At 37.4% G+C, this 21,468-nt stretch overlaps 1 protein-coding gene and 1 pseudogene across 1 annotated transcript; both read left to right on the top strand.

Moving 5' to 3' along the window:
• The first annotated feature begins 2,187 nt into the window (after positions 1-2,187).
• Positions 2,188-4,120, top strand: LOC110056666 (uncharacterized). Its single transcript, XM_020763181.2, has 2 exons — positions 2,188-2,645; positions 2,831-4,120. The coding sequence occupies exons 1-2, from the start codon at positions 2,337-2,339 to the stop codon at positions 3,596-3,598; spliced, it is 1,077 nt and encodes a 358-aa protein (XP_020618840.2). The 5' UTR covers positions 2,188-2,336; the 3' UTR covers positions 3,599-4,120.
• A 16,235-nt stretch (positions 4,121-20,355) lies between these two features.
• LOC110056665 (histamine N-methyltransferase A-like) lies at positions 20,356-21,388 on the top strand (annotated as a pseudogene).
• The last annotated feature ends 80 nt before the right edge of the window (positions 21,389-21,468 follow it).

Consider the following 21,468-nt stretch of genomic DNA (forward strand, 5'->3'; position numbering starts at 1 on the left):
TCTCAATGCAGTCCCTTTTTATTTTTCACTTCTTAAAGCACCAAACTTCTTTGGTTTCTTAACTCCGAGCTTGGTGTTTTGACAACAAGATTGGAAATATTTAGGTGCAGTGAGTCAAACTCATAATCAAAGTACGCGTTGGTAGGGTGGATCTACATATCACAGCTGATGCAGTTAGATAACAAGCTAACAAAGTTAAGCGCAGAGCATACCTTTTTTTAAACTTCGTTTGGGCACTGCACAAAGTATCTGAATGCTTACTTTAAAACCCCATAGCGCTGTTAAGCACAAGTAATAAACTTGTTTCTTACTCCCGTGTGTCTCAAGCCGTAAATTTACCCTAAATGTTTATAATTTGTTGTTTATACATGTGTCCTTTCCGCAATAATTTTATTAAAATTATATTGGTGCTAGTTAAGAATAAAAGATGATTTTTGCCGGTTTCTTTCCTTTATGTAAACAGAGCAGTTTGTTACCCGCTCTTATTTCATCGAGACCAGGATAAAAATCAACAAGTAATAATCCTCTGTAAAAGGTTGCCCTAGTTTAATAATGAAAGTTTAGTAAGTCTCCTTGGATGAACTAGAAATCATAGAATAAAGAAAGTTTCTGACCGGGCAGATGTTTCCTACACGAAATTTAGATTTTTATTTTCGTTTGTCAGAATATAAAAATTATAGCTAGGTGAACGTTTCTTTTAGTTTTCAAATAAATGACTAATTATTAAGTTAACGAGGCGCAGTTCTTGGATTGAAGAAACTTTATTGAACATTCGCACGTTTGCTTTACCATAATTTCAAAGTTTTGTCTCAAAAAATTGTTCAGTTGTTCTTGTGTTTAATATACATTTTGGTCCTAAATGAGGCGCACCTCTCTATGTTTCGCCTAGTTTTTTCTTTCCTCAATATCAAACTGAGACCGTTTTAATTAACCTTGTTCGCAGTGAGTTCGATGCCATGAATTGGTGCCTTTCCCACGCTTAATATACCATCAATTCCTAGGTTCCCGTCAGGCTTCGTTGTAGTCACTATCAGCAGCCGCCCCAGTAGGAAATCTTTACAACCAAAAAGAAGTGACCTTCTCGCAAAACACATGGAGTTAGTTTATTTACCCGAACAATGAACCTTGGAACAAAGGGAAAGCTCTGATGTATCACGCCATTCGTAGCATGTACCTTCAGTTGTTGAATACAAAGCTTTGGATCTTTTCCTTATTGAACTGAAAAACAAACGGACGATCGACATTTTGATTTAATTATTTTTCGCGTCCGACTGCTAAGCTTGATCTTGTACTCATACAAAACCGTTACGCCGAGAAACACGTCACAGTTATTTAACTTTTTAGTTACAACTGTTCTGTTTGTTAGTTTAAATCACAATAACTCGTAAAAACTTGTTAAAGTCGATATATTTCTTATCGCAGAAGAGGTCTGGCCTTAATTCGCGTTTAATTGTTCGTTTCTCTTATGTTCTAGAACTGTGTGGTGAAGTGTCTTTTTATAGAGGTTAGAAGCTTTCCGTTTTATTTCCGCAAACCACGTCGGTTTAGATTCAGTAATGTTTGTTTGTTTGCAAGCACTATTAACGGTCCATTATCTATTACACAAATCCGCTTCTTCTATTGAAGCAAATGCATTTAAAGGAGAACTGAAATGTTACCGCGAATCTGTCGACTCCCTCTCGCAATGTAAAAAATAAATCAGACATGCTCTAATGAAAAAGGTAACCACGGCAGATTTTTTATTTAGGCACCTCCAACAGTGCGGCAGGAAATACATCTCGGAACGTTGACATAAGATATTCAGAAGTGGACTGGAAAGAACAAAAAGCTAACTCCTTACTAATCACGAATTATAGTTCTTTTGAAGACAGTATGGGTTACTTGTGCATTGAGTATATTGTTCGATTGTGTCTCCCGCGTGTACTATCGCTTAAAAGGCGGAGCCACAACGACCTTTTGGACCAAGTTATTGGTTGCGAATTTAGCACCTCTTTGAAGCCAACAATAAAACATAGATTATTAACACAAACATTAAACACAATAAGGAACCGCACGACCAACCCCGACGGCTCTTTCATTTCACAACACTTTGTTTGCAGGCGGAGGTTCTGATTGGTTCACGATGAAAAATGGTACACCACCGTATCAATTACTGTGCTTGGTTAACAGTATATCATGAATACTGACAACAAATTAAGAGCGCCGCTAACATAGACGACAGTCAGTCAGCTCCGGTCGTGTACTGTAGAATCGGTGGTATAAACGCACAGATCGACCGTCGACTGCAAGAATTCTGTACAGAGCTTGGTACAAGAACCAATTCAAGCCACATTAAAATGAAAGATAACAGTGATCAAGATTATCAAGAGCTGTGTTCTAAAGAAGCGCTGGACAGCTCGGAGGAAAAGATTTTCAAACACCAAGATGGCAAAGCAGCAGCAAGTCCTGCGAAGGATGGTGAAGAAGACAAAGAAGCCGGGCATGTGAAGGAAGATGGGCCAATGGCGAAGAATGAAGGCAAAGATGGGGAAGAGAAGAAATGCGAGAAGCCGCCATTTTCGTATAATGCCCTCATAATGATGGCAATTCGTGGGTCGCCCGAGAAGAGACTAACCCTAAGTGGTATCTATGATTTCATAATGAAGGTTGGTACACTTGATTCATCTTAAGCACCTACAACTAACATTAATCAATTTTTCTCGTCGTAATTGTTGGATTCGTTAACGCGCACCGTGGTATTTATCTCTTAGAGCCTTCAATTGAAATCAAAATCAAAACGAAAGCTTAAAATTTGAAACCTAAACGGTTCCACTTATGATTCTTTATACAGAATTTTCCCTACTATTGTAACAACAAGCAAGGCTGGCAGAACTCCATTAGACACAACCTATCGCTGAACAAATGCTTCGTCAAGATTCCCCGTCATTATGACGACCCTGGGAAAGGGAACTATTGGATGTTGGATCCCAGTGCTGACGATGTGGTTATCGGCGGAACGACAGGCAAACTAAAACGACGAAATCCGCCTTCCTCTAGAAACCGCGTGGCGCTGAAACGCCAGCAAAGAATCTCTCCAGTACCAGGCTATGCACTTGACCCTTCACAAGTAGGCTTCTACTCTGGTTTCTGGCCTCATCCACCCTCTATGTTCCCGGCACCTTTGTCGCCTCAAATGAGAAGACACAGCTTAGTGGGAATGTCTTGCACCATGAACTGCAGCTCGTCCCTCCCACATCCAACACCGGTTCTTCCACACCCAAGCCCCAGTGCCAGATGCCTCGTCCCCTCATCACCAGAGATGGCCTTCCCAAGTCATTGCCACGGGTTTGGATTTCTGCAGCCCTCTTGCCCACAAACAGGCCTTTTCTCTCTCGGCCACCCACGCTCCCCACTGGAATCACAATGGCCAACTTCGATGTCATCATCTCCATTTCTACAAGACAGGTTTATGGTGAACAATGATTCGATATTTCAGTCTGCGTTCAGTACAGTACCTAAGCTAACGTTCGGTACTCCCACATTAAGATCTAACTTCCCTTTCTTAAAAGAGAGCGCTTCCCAAGTTTCGCGCACGCCTTTTCTTTCGGATTGCAAATGAACGTTGGAGGTTTTAGTGAAATAGAAATGATTATTTAAGTTTAGAGACAAGTATAAATATCACACAAGAAAAAATGGATTGTGTTTTGTAAATATGTATTTGAAGTTAGGGTTGCCAGCAACAGTGGACATATTAATTCCAATTAACTGACTCGAGGTCAAATAGTTGTATTGGTTTATCCACTTTGTTAGCTCTATTTTCGTTAATTAAGTGCAACTTTGCGTTATCATTAATACCACGTTGAAGCCCACGAGCAAAATACCAGTTAAAGAAAATTATTTTACACATCAATGACGACCAGACGACCAGATAGTGCAAATTTTCGCTACTTTACTCTGTTAGTTGGCACGTCTTTCCGTGAATGTAAGCAAATAACAAATAATTATTTATGGCCGCAATGTGTCTGCGTAATTCAATTACCGCATTAAAAATTTAACGATAGTTTTTTTTGTCTATGTATGTGAGTTTTAACTGTTTGCCAACGAATTACAGTCCATTCAATAAACTCTCCAGTGATAAAAATCCACGGATTAAACACACGCCTTAGCACACGCCATAAACAGTACCAGAACAAGATTTTTTGTCAGTAATATTACTGAATTTTGTTGACCATTTAGCCTCACAAAACTTTACAACGCCAAGAAGCCATTTTACATTTTGTGATTATAGTCTTTTAATATTGTTACAGTCGAAAGTGATTTTCATCTGCTATACAAAACTAATTTCTTGCTATATTAACTAATAAGATAAATTCTTGAAGAAGAAACAGCAGTTGTTTGATGGATTGATTTGGTCGCGAACTCGCCTCTCAGTTGTCGTTTTACATTTAGTGGCGTTAAATGTATTTTTCTCTGCCCCTATTCTAGCAGAGTCTGTTAATTGCTGGAAGCAATTAGCACAAAATGTACTCTGTAAAGCTTTGCTGAGCGTAATTAGCACCTTCAAGTGCAGCTTATCAACACTTTATTTTAATGACCACTCGGCAAAGTCCACAGGCAATAAATCACAGTGTCTCACAGAAGCTGCCAAATCTTCGTGTTGTTAACCCGTCTTTTAAGAAGTTTTGTGCCTACAGCTCCAAGAGGTCAAGTGTGAACGAGTTCACTTTTTCTCGATAACCCTGTGGAGTTATTTGTTTGCGAAACGGACAATGGCCCAGCGTGGAAGACATATGAGCTGCGACTTAGTCACATTCATATGCTAATTTACCCTAAGAGCGTTTTTACACACACTTCAATGGCTAAAACAAATAACATAATGGCTGGAGTCCTGTAGTGTTCTTTTAGTTCGCAGAGTTCATTATTTAGTTAGTCTTCCATTGTTTGAGCACTGTGGGCCCCCCTTTGTTTACCGAGCTCTTCGACGTGTGTTGTGTAACATTGGGGAGGCCTATTTACAACATGTATGAGCCCAACTACAGAGTAATTTTCTTAATTAAGACATCCCCCATCCATAATGCCTGCAGTAATGTTTTGTGTCTTCGCTTTTTGTATAAATAGCAAATTCACATTGAAGTAAACAACTGGCATTTTGGAGAGTCAATCTCCAAATGGACTGTTGAAAGATGACAATTTTCGCAGACTTTTTCAGTTTAACAATACTTTCAATGCCCGCGTGGGTCAGTAACTTTTAAAAACGTCTAAGCATTACTGCTCTAAAGTTATTTTCTGGTCAACACTCGATCAATCAAGCATATGGTAGCAAGTAGGAGTCAACAAACCAAGACTAAACAAAAGCGCCAATTGGCCTTAACATTGAAAAGTGGCCGTAAAATAAATTAGCCAATCGCACGATGTTGTAGCTATCAGCATCCTGATTGCTCGTCTATTCAACTTAAAAGCAAGTTAACACGTACAAAGTGCCTTTATCTTTTGTTAAAATACATGATCCTTGTTGAAAATAATTATAGTAAAGTTATTCCTTAAGGCAATCCTAGAACGGCTAACATAAACAGTTGGATTGACAATCATGACTGCAAGACAAACTTAGTTACTGAGTTTGAGGTTAAATTCGGCTCACACCCGGCTTCGCAAAACCAAGCCTTTCCTTCCTCTTTTCGTAGTTCTGCCTGACTCTGTCAAGATGTTATATGTAACGTTGCTTTTACTGCCGCTTACTTTTGCTTCTGAGCAGGTAGCTATAGAAGTGTTGGGGCCTTCCAGGTCCTTCCAGGTCCTCGTCATATCTACCCTCTATGCTACACTTGCCCCGTTTGAACGAGTCCTTTTTACAGTATGTACCATTCACGCATAACGAGCATAGCATGGCTATCCGCCGGCTGGGGCAAATAGAAAGCCGTGTTTCCTTGACCGTCTAAAGTGAAGTGAAAGTGAAGTGAAACTTGGGCTTGTCTCGAGGCTAATTAAATCGTTCCCCTTTGCGCAAACATTCACACCCATGCTTGGGTTCGTGGCCAAACGAGGCGCAATTGTTTTTTAAACTGTGCACCTCATACAAAAGCAGGGATTCCCGCTGAAGCGCCTAGATCCGAAAGATCACGGAACATAGTTTTTGTGTCTTTAGTAAAAAAGACTGTCATTTCACCTGTGCAAAGCGTTATGCCGAGAATTGTTGACCAGTTCTAAACACTTTTAAATATTTTCGTATCTGTTTCCTTCAAACATTCGAGTTTTAACAATGTTCGTGTTTGCACTGTTAGTAAGTTATCTCGGCGGGGAGGTAGCTATATATACAGCAAGCTTGATCATCGCGCGTTTTGAAAACACAACAATACTCCTGGCATGTAGGCTCTGCGTGTTGCCCTTGTTAACGCACGTTGATGGAGAGCTCAATTTCCGGTCAATTTGACTTATTTTTAATGCATATCCCTTCCGTAGAATTAATACTTTTATCTCTAAATACTTATGGATAACTGATGACGAGTTTTAGATAAGGACGAGCTGAAAAGGAGAAGAAAAAATTTGTACAGCTGGGCATCTGGTGAGAGAATTGGTTTACGTGGGGGCGCCAGCGACGGCAGGGCAGAATGACGCAATGAGGAAACTATCCACACGCTATGCTGATGTGAAATAAAGTGGTATATTTAAATAAGGTGTAATATGTTTTGATTCATTATTCAAACTATCAGCCGTTTTTTAGCGCAGTCTGAGATCGCTGTTGGATAGAAATCTGGCAGTTATTCCTAGAGTTTGTTCACAGCTGGTTTTCATGAAAGCGTAAAAGACAATTGCAAAGAAGGTAAACTACCTTCTTGTGCCCGCATTTTTAAGAATAATGTGACAATTGAGAAATTTAGATCAGGTACATAAATGTTCTTATAATAAACAGATGTTCTGGGCATTAACGATGATGCATTTAATGGCTGTAGAATTTTCAGGGGAAGAAAAATATGTAACTAAAGATATGACATAAACTAAAGTAATTTTAGCAGCAGTTTTTCTGTAGCATTGTTTAGTAACGCAGCCCTTTCATCAGCGTTAAATGTTTTAAATGATATACGCGATGTGCGGCAAACTTGTCCGCAAGTTTGCTTTATTTCTTCAAGAAGACACGTTCTCACAACCCCGGAAAAATTAGGTCAAAGTTATTCGAGGGGGAGTTAAAAAGTTAAGCGCAAAGGAAACTTGGTTTAAGTCGATGAACTAGAGTTTTCTGGTCTTTTCTAGTATTCAAAGACCAAGGTAAAAAAAATTATATATATATATATCGACCGTTATGATCACGGTCTGTTAAAAGCGCCTGGAAAAAGAATCTAATGAAGGGAAAAATTTTGCATTGTGATCAAAAGAAAATATTTAAGATCATTCCAGAAACAACGGCATACGTCCTACCTCGCATTTTGTTCGCCTCAAGTACTCCCCGGGATTTTGGACTATGTATCGGCAGGATGTAGAAAAATACTTTTAAGAACTCCACAACCAATACAATGTAGAGCAATTTTTCGCTGTTGACCATGGCATTTGTGCACTTTGTTCTTCGCAATAACAGCTCGAGATAACAATTATTGGGGCATAGAAACATGAAATACTGAGGAGCCAAATGATTTATTTCATAGCTAGCCACATTCTACTCTAGTAATATCTTGTAGCTTTGAATGAACAGAGCACAGTCACCTGAATTTTGTTATGAAAGTCAGTTTTACGGGACTCTAAGATGCCCGTAATGACTCCATTTTGTCGCACGAACGTCTCTTAGATGAGTTAAGTAAAGCATAGAATTTTAGGTGGACAAACAAAATGAAGATTCCATGGCAGAAAAAACTGAACATTTCAAAGCACTCGTTCAATTGAAAATTGACGATTCCTCAGCCATTGCTGATCATACGAAAACCACTGGTCTTAACATAAAATGGGATCATATTGACATTGCAGTTTGCGTCCTGCTAAACTGACTTTCATCTTATTTCCTTTTGTATAGCATTCTTCTACACGTAGTAAAGTTTATTTGACCTCAATGATTTCGATTTTTATTATAGTTGAGCAAATGTAATAATTATGACAACCTTTTTTTAGGAGTTCACGTGAATTGAATCGAAGGAAAATTGCTGTCTTTCTTCTTTGTGCTAAAGCTCAGCGAAGAAGCAAAACAACAACTAAGGTTACCACGATTTCAAACAGTGCAAAGGTCCAACGTAGGACTATAATTAAAATACTACTGTTTTTACCTCATTCTACGTTTTACTTGACCCAATATTAACCTCCCTTGCGATCTATTGTCAAAATTAATGAAAGCTGTTGTTTACTCTTACATTTCTGCTTTTAACTATAAATTATACAGGCAACTACTTCTACAAATTTCGAATCCTTTCAATACTGTTGCGTAAATTATTATTTCACTGTTTGCCTTCAACGGTACATTATCATTATCATTATCACGTCGATAATTTTGACATCCATAAATGAAATTTATTAATTTTTAAAACACACATTAAGCTTGACCTATTGAATGCGAAAATCGTGGTCCAAACAAATAGTTATTATTTGTAATAGCTTCCTTTGATTCCAAACTTTTTGTCTTTTTAAGTTAGTTCATTACTTTAGCTATGTAATCAGTGCGAGCTTCTTTGCAGAAGCGCTGTTTTCTTTTGTTTCCTTACGTACTGCAATAGTACCTGTGCTTTCAAAAACACTGGACTACAATACTTTTGTGCAGTACTGTAATCGTTCTTTTTCTACGCGAGTTTACAAACAACTGCCATATTTTATTTTGCCTTATATAAAACCTTGCCCATGGTTACGGTCGAAACAAAAAATATTTGCTTCTCAAATATTTCCATTTTATTTTGAAAACTAAACGAAAAACGTTCAAACCACGCCTTTTGTCAGCAGGTACGAAAAAGAACACTGTTTATTTGAATCTTCTCACGGGTGATCGAATTTAAGAATTGTTTGTTCGGGCACACTGAACGTAATTATTTTTTTCTGTTTTTCGCAGCTCCGTGCTATCAGGTCAGTTGGATGTTTAGCTAGATCTTTGATTTGGTTCACGTAGAATATTGCGAGTTTTTCAAAACGTTAGTTTAGTTCAATTATTTATTAACGACATGTCAAATTTGCAGATGCTTTGTATCTTGTTTATAGCTGTTTGTCAGGATTATCACTTATTATCAGCATGTGCTGTTTATAGATTTCACTTAAACCGAATTTTCTTAAACTGCGAGAGACCGTAAATATTGTTTTCATGAAAACACCTCCTGTTCAAATCCCTTTTCACGCTGAGAAAATTTTACTAAAATCGACTTCGATTTATAAATCTTGAATCGTACTGAAACCAGCCTAAATATTGAGATATACATTCTCGGTCAATATAAGCTTTTGATCGAAAAATGGCGTCCGATGTTAGCAAAACTTGAAAGAAAATCCTTGTGACGAGTTTTGCTTTTAAAATATTCTTCTCAACCTTGGTTTAACTGAAGTACGGCTGTCATTTCTCAATTAAAGATAAGGTCTGTACAAAGGCTCGAGTTTGTGCAGTAGACATGAATTACAAAAGAGGGCTCAGAGCTTTCAGGGCGCTCCAATCGTGGATGAAAGCCGCATTCAAAATCACTAGCAGGCACCTGCTAACCTCACGGTGCTAAGTTCTCTTAAGTCTTGCAAACCTAGCTGATTGAGACAAGGGCTCGAATAGTAGCTACTGGTAATTGAAGTATTTCGATGAAACCAGGCAGAGCCTAAAATTCGTACATTTTCACAGATCGACGCCCTTCGCGTTTACTTAATTTAGCAGTGTCACTTTACTGGAATGGTACACTGAAAGACCAAAATAAAACACTCCAATCGGAGTAAAAAAGCCACTAGACGAGAATACAGATCACTCTATACTAACGTTTTAGGATTTTTTTTCGATACACCATCTTACTTGGCAGGTTATCTTTGCCTAACCAGTTAACACATCCCACAAAACGCTACTGAAGTGCTGTTTTCTTTGGTAGAATTCAATTGTTTTCCCCGTTAATGAAGTATTCTTCTCTATGTCTGCAGCTGTTGGCTAAGCAGGTGTTATACCACTCCGTTTTAGTTCAAGATTTCATTCTATTCATGTCAAGGCTAATTAAGGGCCCCATTATCGAAGACCATGGGATTTGTCTTCCCAGTCTTGTTGTCTGTGTTGGAAGTGATATCGTAACTGGCTCACATATGATATCTAATGAAGCTAAAGTACTCTAGATCTTACATTACAGGTACAAAAACCCTGAAATATATACAGTTATACCGTCGGTGTATACGAACGTGTTTAATCTCTCTCAAGTATAATTCAACCTTAATTAGCCCTATGGATGAAGTTTTTCCTTGCTAATTGGTGATAATTAGCCCTTTGGGATAAATACCTTCCTGAAGCTCTTTACTCTATACAACCGACGTACAAGTTTTCATTAAGACAAATCCTGGCGTTTTGTGAATCACATATTTGGTAAAGCTGTGCTTGTCATGACGTTTGAAGATGTTTTTCTTTACTTCTTTCATGAAACACGCCAGATGTTTCTCGTTTTTGGAATGTAGCTCTCCTAAAGGAGAATCTCTTTAGCTCATGTGAACTGAGTGTGTCATATGCAAATTTCAAATTTGTTTTTATTTATTTAGTTTCTTTTTTCCAGTGAAAATCAGTCAGTTGTAAAATATGGTAAGGCAAAATTTTTACGTGAGACTAAACAGGGTATATTTTCAGTGCTTTGTGAAAAAGTTATTTACATTTTTCCTACGGCAAATATTTATGTGCATGTACAAAAACACATTAACTAGACTTTCCAGCATAAAAGGCGCTTATTTCTGTTGTGATTTCCTTATTTGTCAACTAAACGCTAAACAATCGTAAACCTTTTAACAACACGTGCTTAGAAAGATAATTATGTTTCAGTTTTCTACGCAGTTATGTCTAAATGCAATCTACCACTGAAATCCTAAAATATCAAACACATGGAATTCAAAATCAATACAACCAGTTCAAAAAAAAAAAAATTAAGCAAGGAGAATTGTTCCCATAGTCAGCTGACGTGTTCGTGTCACTTTGCAGTCTAACATAACACGAAAAACGTGAGACATTTTAAATTTCTCAATTCAATTTTGTTAATTAAGAGTAAGGTGCTATAGCCGAAGCTTTTGGGAAATAAACTTATGCATGTACGCCATCTGAATGGTGCTAAAGTAATCACGACTAAAGTACATGTAGGTAGGTTATAATAAAAGATCATAAAATTTATAAAATGCAAAGTAATTCACGTCTAAGAGTTACTGTTATGAGGTTAGACAGAAACATTTTAAAGTCCTCTTGACTTAATTAGCTGATCATTTTTGATCCTGAAGCATGTGGATAAATCCAATCGGACTCCAGCAAAAGTTCGCTTGTTCTGCCAGCTTCGCTCCACCAGTCAGCCACTCGATATCGCTGTAATATAAGAAAGAAAATTTGAACAATAGCATATGGTAATTAAAACCTGTAGTAGCTGTGTACAAGAGCCAATATAAGAATGTAAAAGATACTAATTAAGTGTCTTTTTATACATTCTCTTTTCTATTTTGTTAAGGCCCACATCTTGCTGGTGAGCCGCCTTATCCTTTGTTAATCAGCTAGCAACCACGGGTTTTACAGACGGGTAAAAGTTATGTTCCCGTAAGTGTCTTTCTCAGAATTTGAATCTTGTCTCCAAACATGGTTAAAACAAGACAGTACACTTTACAACCCCCCCCCCCCCCCCCCTTGAAGTTTCTTTAGGGCTTTTCGAAAGCAATTGAAAATGTTTCAAAACAACGGTCCGGCTTACTTCAACTTTCAGCTTTTTCTTTTCTTTTCAGTTTACATGTAAGTTAGTCGATGCTTCAATCAAAAAGTCTTTATATCTATTTCTTTTGAGTACACCGTAAAATGTTTCTTTCACGGTTGACTTAAGTCAGTTCAAACAGTTACGTTTACTTAACTTTTAGACCGTTACTGAAAGAGAGAACAGAATACAGCTTCTTTTTCCATTTGAGCTTAAAACGTTCATGAGATGCTCAAAAATGACTATTTCCAATCGTTGAATGTTTCTTTATAACTTCTTATTGTTCTAATTTATTTTTTTGTCATTTGAGCCTGAAGCGTTCTTAAGATGCTCTTAACTTACCATCCCTAATCGTTAAAGTTTGTGGTAGGTTTGCTATAATTTCCAGTAGTCCCGAATGAAAAAAGAAAAACAAAGAAAAAGGAAAAAAAATCCAGACTGCCATACAATCAAAGATGTTCAGTGTACAATAGTGACAATAAATACCTATTTAATAACACAAGGTCATCGTTTGCGTTCAATTATGCCCGTAAAAACATCTTGTTATTGGACTGTATAGATTACATTTTGCCAGGGTTCCGCATATTGTTTTCTCAAATAGTGTCAAAGAAAACATCTTTAACCGACTCTCAGTCTGGGTTGTGTTCTCAATAATTAAGTTCTGGAAATTTGGGTTCATCCCAGCTCAATGTTCATATCAAAACATTTCTTACAAAAGTAGTGCATTCAATTGTACACACATTTCAGAGCAAAGATGGTGCGCCCCATAAAAGAGTCGCTTGCTTTATATGTTGTTACATGTAACTTTTTGAAAGTAGCTTCCAAGATTAAATAAAAGAGTCAATGATTCTTTGGATTAATTTAAGAATGAGCTACTAGGACGTATGAAACTTAACGCATTCCGTTAACTATTATGTCAGTTCAGCTTTGTTTGAATTCATTGTTGTGCAAAATGAACTTATTTTCTTTTTCCACTATACCGCCGACTCAGTCGCAGACAAATCAAAGCAGATTTTCGATACACAGAGATCTGCAATGTAAACATGGTTTTAGGAACTGATAATAAAACTCATGGTATTTGTGATGTTATTGATAATCAACTATTCTAAAAACTTCTATCAGCTCAACGTTGTGGTCTAGAAAAAAAAAACACATAAGTTAAAATAGAGTGTAACTTCTGTTTATTCAAATTCGACACCGAGGAAATTGAATATATAACCTCTGGTTGTCCCTCGCTTAAAATTTCATTTAAATGTTTTGGTCTAGAATAAACTATAGATTCAAGTTAAGACAAAGTGTGCAATTTCGTTTGATGTAAACGAAATTCGGCACCACTAAATGGAAATTCAATAATACTTTGTTTTGTTTTCACACAAGCTAGTGGTTCGCTAGTTTTACCTGAAAAAATCGTGAACCATGCTTTGAAAATCAGTTGTCTAAAAGAGTAACAAACTGCGTGGAACAATGAATTTTGTTCTCAAGATTGAAAGCATGATTGTGAAAACGATTCTCTGTCTGACCGAATTACTTGGTTCGATTGACTTAATCGGGACTTCAGCAAGAAATACACTAAAAACCTATCATGTAGCAAGAAAATTCTTGGAGCAAATAGATCAGACTTCAACAATTTTTGTAAACTGGACGCGTCATTTTAAAATCCTCGTGCCGTGAAAATTGAACTGAATTACCAACTCACGGGCTTACAATTCGATATAGAAAGGTACACATGATCAGGCCAAAATAAATTGACTACAAGCTGTTAAGTGAGATCATATTTCATTAAACAAATTGCTTATATATATGTATTAAATTGGAATAGGGTGTAGAAAAAGTTTAACGAGTGTATATAACAAACTAGAAAGTTCTTGAAAACGTACCTATTGTAAACTCCCTGGGTGTACCTCGATGTTCATAGTATTGTGTTAGCATGCACGCCTCTGAAACGTCTAAACAACCAATTAATTGAATAAACAAAGCAAGGAACAAGAGCGAGACATGTACCTTCATTTATTACAACTGCGTTTGAATACCAGAGCAACTCAAGAGGAAGCTCAGAAGATTTTAGTTTAAATTGTATAGCCATTACTTCATTGAAATTCGGTAAATGCCTAGGCGCAACTTTAATGAGTAACTAGATGAAATGCATCAGCAGTTTCTTTCTGACATGGCAGTCCTAAACTACTGAATCAGCTTGTTTCTTTTCATTTCCATATACCTGCGGGTATTCAAGATTCGCTTTCTAATGATACATTTATTTCTGGGGTACCGCATTTAGCGCTGCTCAAGGAAACGAAAAGCTTTTGAGGCTTTTAATTTATAAGGGCAACTGAGGTTTCTTTCGGACAATCAACACTTGTTGTGCCGTGAACTAAAGTCGACCTTGTTATCGGCTTCGAAACACATGCAGGTCACTTCCATCTACTTCTCACATACATGTTTAATTATCTTTCAATGGGCGACCTGAATCTTCACGAGTGCTCTTCAAAGGTAAGAGGTAGATTGTGCTGTAATGCGTCGGACAGAACTTGTGCAGATAGCAGCAAACTTTACTTTTTTATTCCGTAAGCTTCAAGATCTTTAATTTCATCTTGAAAAAGATGAAAAGACGAAATGAATGAATAATTACTGAGCATTAATGTTCAGGTTACTTTGATTCAATGAGGTCGTTTTAGCGAGAGCAGTTGGTGAGATGATGTTAATTGACGATGAAGCACATGGAATGAATATTTAATGGCCACCCTTAATTGAGAAAACGTAACGTCGAGAAAAATAACTATAAAGTGTTTTACATTAGCTCAGAATACTGAGAAAACTTCCACTAATTTTTCGCTAACAGTATAATGTAGGTGATATAGACATAAGCAGCATAAACAACTAATTAGATTATGAAGAAAGCCATTGAGTTTGCACAATGACGAAAAATGTTCTATCTAGAGCAGTGATTACCATAGGAATTTTTCTTGAGTTTGAAAGTATTTCCCACGCTTTGTTTTGATTCTATGTAGCCTTTCTGAGTGATTTTAAATATTGAAATCTGTTCCAAGACCAAACTTCAAGCTAGAATAAAAAAAAAAAAGCTAGAAAACGTGCTGCATTTTAAAACATTGTAAATCATTAATTGTAATCAACCACCAAAAAAGGAAGTTGTCCGTCGTAGATGGAATAGCAAACACACAATTGTATCTTTGGTTTTTATCTTTATCAACTGCTACTGCTTGACTGACGGCCAACTCAGATCTGAATCAGACAAGCGAAACATTCTGGGAAATCGTACATTTAAGCGATGGGAAAAATAAAAGTAACGAAACTTTGAAAAACAAGTCCCGAAGATGTTTTTAAAAGAAACTAGCTTCCATTTCTTTGGACTTAGTTCAAGATTTTTTGATCAAGTTCGTTCATTGAGACATGTATTTTCATGCATGGCTTTACCTGACAGTGTAAATTTTTTAAGATTGAATGACTTACAGTAGCTTGTTAGTTTCTTTCGAATTAGCAAGCAATTGTCGATTAAGCCACCAACTGACACCGACAGTTGTTTTGCTGTTTCTTTCTTAGCAGGACGTTGAAGTACCATATCCCTAACGCAAAGGTTCAGTTTTAGTCCAGCTGTGAACTGATTATGATTTTAAAAAGTTGAAATCTGGACGTTGTCAAAGTTAGAAGAGACAATTTTACAAATGGTCGCATGATTATTGTTCAAAATAACTGTAGGAGCAGAATTACCACGAGAGAAATGTACCCGTGGGAATGAAAATCGAGATCTTTACAGTACAGTTCTCACGTCAATCAAATTCAACTGCCGCAACTTGTTCCCTGTAATTAAGAAACCTTTACAAAAATTGAAATTCTGGCGCATTGGTATCTGAAAGAGAGAGGGGAGAAATATCCTTCCTTTTTACAATGTTTTTTCTTTTCGTCCTTTTCCGCATCTCTGAGTAAATTAGAATATTTGGTCGCACAATATCGCTTAAACTGTGGTACTTTTTGGCGAAATAATTTGAACGGGTAGTGATACAGGAAATTCTACTGTAAAAAAACACTAACTTTTATATATGAATATTGTCAACAGTTTTACGATTTTACGACAGTGCATTAAGCTTAAAACGCTCCGCCCTCACTTAACTTCAAAAGTAAGAGAAAAACAAGAAGAAAACTAAACCACTAAAAAACTATTATCTTTATTCGTAGGCGCAAAGAAAACTATAGAGAGCTATAGAAAATAACAGCGTTATTATGGTTTATTTGAACTTCGCTTAATGCCAGACCTACATTCCAGTAAATGTATGTTATTCAATTTGTTCCATGAAACGCTTGGCGGCCATCTTATCGTTGTTAACCAGGAGCAAACTGGCCAATATTCAGTGAGTAAACTGTCCTTAGTTGGCTGATTTTGCCTCGTGTTTTCCTGGTAAGAGAATGTCCCTATGGCAGGTTACCTTATTAAAAAAGTTTTATAGGCCTGGTATTGTTAAAGTTTTGCGGTGAAATTCATTCCATGCTACCATTGAGTGTCCCATTCTTTGTCCTTGTGGCTAAGAAAAAGTTACATCTTACCTATAGTCCTCAGCCGATAGCGTTCTAATGAAGACTTAAAGTTGGAAGCATTCGATTCAGTAGTTATATACCGAAAAAAAACAGCCAGAAAACAACAAACAAAAGGACTTTACTTTTTCCCAGAGTTTTGCAAGTCTTTCTTTCTCACTAATCAAAAATTAATGTGGTCACCATTTATTCTTTGAGATCTGTGCATGTATACTTTTGCTGAAAAAGACAGATATTAAAACTATATTTTTGTTATAGTATCAATGAGGAGCTTTACGCCGCAGTTTTCCTGTGATGTTAACAACATAAACACTTTCGCCCACGGCATAACCTAAAAGCCTCGAATGGAATCAATGTAAAGGAACACGATTTCACCGTATAACGGTTCTTGGTGTAAAATTCGATAGACCAATTTCGATATTAAAATTCAACCTAAACTAAGACAATAGCCCTCAGTACGAGGCTCCGGGGAATAACTACAGAGTTTGTGGGTTTATTCCCCAGAGCCTCGTGCTGAGGTCTATTGCTTTACGCTGAATTTTAATATATCGAAATTGGTCTATTAAAGCGAAACCGAATATCGTTAATGAACTATTGTGAACTATTCCTCACCTATCGATTGAAAAAAAAGATCTATTTGATCATAATTACACCTTTAAGTTTATATGCTTTTAGATGCTGCCGTTTGCCAGGTTTGAGTCGGTAACATTAAAGCCTGGTTAAAGTTTGTTTTTCCTTGGCAACACTGATCGCACTAATATAATCGGGTAAGAAAGAAAATTTATGGCAAGTGAAACCTAATACAATCAAATTATTTTCCGAGTGTAAAATAAAGTAGTTAAATTTCACTAACTTGTGTTTTTAGAATACATGATTTACATATGAAGCCACTCTCGGCTGCTATTAATTGTAGTAAAAAAAAAAAAAAAATCATTCTTTATTGTTCGATTCAAAAACTGCTCTGTTAATAGTTACCTCCCGTTGAACAACTAAGTCATTTTAAAGCAACTTTGCGATATAATTCAGCTGTTCCCTCTTGGAGAATCTTCCAGTGCCTGGGTGTTCAAAATAAGCTAATTCAGTTTGTCTGTCATCACACATGCAGACTCGCGCGAATAAGTTCATAATTCGCGCCCCTTCCCCCAAATAGATTCAAAAGAATTGGTCTTCATAACAGTAAACTCGCGTCAAATGGTCTGTTGTGAGGGAAAAAAAAAGAAAACAAAAATAAATAATGGAACCAAGCATCTTGTTATCTCAAAATACGATTTTGAAATGTCAACCAGCAAAGCTGCCTTTCGCATATCGCTCGGGTTTGTTGATGTTTATATATCTTTTCTAGTTTTACTTTAGTTTTCTTCCATTTTTTTCACTTACTTAAATTTTGATACGTCCGCTCTGAATGAAAAATTTATCATTCACTTCTAGTTTAAGGCATTTCTATTAGTATTTATTTCATTCCGTTTCTGCCTACCTAAATTTACTCTGAGCTTCGTCAATTGTTTCATTTCATTTCGCGTGCCTTTGTTCTAGTTTTCATCGTTGTTTGGTGGGACCCTACCGGCCACTTTCAGTGTTTTTTTATTTGTGATTACATTTTTGGGGTGGCTAGAGTCTAACGTAGCTTATACATATATATTATATGATTTCATATGCTTGTTGTCATTTTGTATTCTTTACTTCAATACTGTTACGCAACGTTTTTCCTGAACACGTGGTCACGGCCTGGTTTTCTTCACCCTTCTTTTGAGCGCCACGGCTAGTACATTTTCACTTCATTCGAACTGATATATTTCATCGTGAATTTTTCGTTGCGGAGGTGCCTGCCAATTCATTCTCCTTTCATGGCTTTCTGTTTCTTTTAATTTCTAAAATCTGCAACTGAGTTGACTGCCTAAATTGAAGGTACCGTTACCCCTCCTCTCAACTTGGATAGTTTTGTGTTTCTATCGAGTTTTACTATAACTCTACTAGCGTTCTATCACGAATAGCGTTCTCTGATTCGCTACGCTGTTGTAGATAGTGAGTAGCCTACAGTGTGTGCTTGTTAACAAGCTGGCGGCCGCTTCTTTGCGTTTTGAAATTGGCCGTGAAGAGGAATTAATGAGATGTAGGCTGTGTAGGTATATGTGGGGGATTAATGAGATGTAGGCTGTGGTATAAGAAGGGGACTAATGAGATGTATGGTGTGTAGGTATATGTTGAGGGACTAATTGGATGTAGGCTGTGTAGGCGCGGGGATCCCAACCAATGCTTACCTAACTTTTTAAAGCTGCTGCTTTTAGCCCTCCCCCAAATCTACACACGTGTATTTCACTAGTAGAAGTCTATCGATTTGGACAGTGCTTGGGTGAAAGATTCTCGCCCATATCAACTTCTTTTCTCTCGTAAGTTCTCGCATATTTAGAGATGCGCCACACTCGTGTTTAAGGTGCAGGGATCCCAACCAATGCTTACGTAACTTTTTAAAGATGCTACGTTTAGCCTTGCCCCAAATCTACACGTTCCATCGACATGTCACTGAAACAGATTATGACGCCTTCCCTGCCGCAAGACCAAGAACCCTATTGAGAGTATATAAGGAATGCTAGGAAAATTTCCTACCATTTCTCTACGGTACTTCCAGTAGAAGTTCCGTGCGTCCCGTCATGATAGCTAGATTACAAGATCATTATATTGTCAGGTTATTTTATAGTTGCTAACCAAAGTATTTCCATTATAGTTAATGTAAAGTAGTAAAATCATCCAGTAAAAGTAAAGTATACTAATTTTCCAAATAACCATTTACAGGTTAGAAATCTATGTTAGATCATATTCAACTCGCAATAAGATCACGATTTTAGCTTTAGCTGTTCTGTGACACAGTAAACAAGAGACAGCGCCCACATCGACATATAGACGTCCTGAACTTATCAAGTAAGTAATGCATTTTGTAGCAATCAGTGAAGAACCATCTAGATCTTATGGCATATTTACAAATATATGTAAATATCAAAACGAGCCACGATGTCCCATGATGGACACAAGAAAAACATATCAGTTCCATTATCAATATTAAACTAAAGATGAAAAGATCACCTAGACGATCACAAAATTCAGTCAGACTGCTCAAGGTCACCAGACCATTGAACGTACATTACTTGCAAAATAAATTTCGGACGATTTGAATTTCGGACAAAAAAGCATCCGAGAATAAAACCGTCTGAAATTTTTAATGGTCCGAAATATTTACAGCACAGTATAAAATTCTTAAGTAACTTCGACGCTCTTAGTTTTTTTAATGGAGCGAACTACAGTTGAGATACTGTTTGAGATAAGTACTGGCTTGATAGAATTTGTGTAATTTTCTCTTCGATGTATTCTAAAATGTCGAGGTGCAGTAGATTAAAACTATCACAGATACTGTTTCATGATCACATTAATTCGTAGGCGTGAACTATGTTTCAGGAAAGTGTCCGACTTGTTTGTTCGAAATTTATCCAGAATGAGACTAAACGACATCCCGGAAATAAACCGTTCGGAATTTTAACATCCGATATTTTTTGCAAGTAATATTTGCACAGGTAATCATACGGTTTCGAGTTCAATTTGGAATTAATTTGCACGAGTGAGTTTATCAAAAAGCTGAAATTGTACGAGCCGCTTTATAAACATGAAAACATTCGCGTGGAGGAAATGCCGGAAGATCCCCCTCGAAGCCATTTTTATTCCTTTATTTCAGCCAATCAGAATCGAGTAATTTTTTCATGTATATTATTATAAGTAAAACACTTTCGTATCCATAAATGGGCGTTCACAATGTAAGTTAAGTTTGCTCGAGGTCAAACGCCTAGCTCCACGACGTGTTGTATTCCATTTGCAAAAGCAGAATATGTGAGAACGGAAGTTTTCAAACATAATTTTATGAGCCTGCACAACGAACGCTAACCGTCACATTTCTGGCTGGCTTTAGATTGTTGGAATCGACGCGAGAGTCTATCGTTCAGTCTCTATTGCAATGCCTCTACAACCACTCTGGGAATCCCATGAAATGTACCAGAGGTCGTTTCAAGCATTAATCGACAACTCAACGGCCAGAGGACCAGCTATCCTTAACTTTACACAAGACGGGATAAGGCAGGCCATGCTGAAAATTATTGACAAGGTGAACATCGACGAGCCACTTAAAGTGTTGGGCATTGGGAGTGGAAGCGGAGAGAATGATCTCCTCATTCTTCAAACTATGGCGGAGATCCTCGTATCACAGAAGAAGAAAAGACCTGCTATCCCGCATAACGTGATCGTTGAGCCGAGCTCGGTTCTCTTAGATCAATTCAAAATGAAGGATTCTTCGCTGCCGTCATCACTAAAGAGCGTAGCCAATGTTTCCTTCGAATCGCAGCAGAAAACGTTCAGTGAATTCAACCAAGAAACCTCCATCGAAAAGAAAAGTTTCGATTTTATTCATTTTGTCCACAGTATCCATTACTCGGATCTAGAGCTTGCGCTGCGATCATGCTTCGAACAATGGCTAAAAGCTGAACACGGAGTCGTGGTTTGATGTTCATACCGAGAATTCATACCTTGCTAAAGTCAGTAAGAAGTTTAAAGGAAAATTGAGCTGTGGCTCGGAAGTTATGGCCTTCTACACGCATGAAGAGCTAGCCGCCATTGCGGAGAAAAACAGCTGGAATTATTGTGTCCCGCTAAAGGAAAAATATCAGATCAATGTGACGGCCTACCTACTAATTAAAGCAAACGTCAGCCGAGTCCGATCCGCTTATCGATTTTCTAAGTCATCAACAAAATTTCCGAGCAAATGCCGAGCAAGAATTGTTTAACAGTTGGATGGAGATGACCGAATCCTTGGGTTTCACGGACGACAACGATGAAAAGTTTGTTGCAGGGGAAAATGCAGTAGTTATAATCAATAAGTAGACAATTCTAGCTAATTCTCCTAGACTGAAATGTAGGCTCTTGTTTGTACTGTGCTTCTGTAGTTAGAACAGCGGCCAGAAACCACTATTTCTCGCATAAAACTCCATAGTGGAACACGGTTAATTCACACTGCACCATGCAGGCAGAGGGACACACAGTTAAAGTGTTTTGATGTATTCTCTAGATATATCTC

The sequence above is a fragment of the Orbicella faveolata genome, unplaced genomic scaffold (genome assembly GCF_042242905.1).
Source record: "Orbicella faveolata isolate gen_17 unplaced genomic scaffold, um_ofav_v1 contig_24, whole genome shotgun sequence".
NCBI lineage: Eukaryota > Metazoa > Cnidaria > Anthozoa > Scleractinia > Merulinidae > Orbicella > Orbicella faveolata.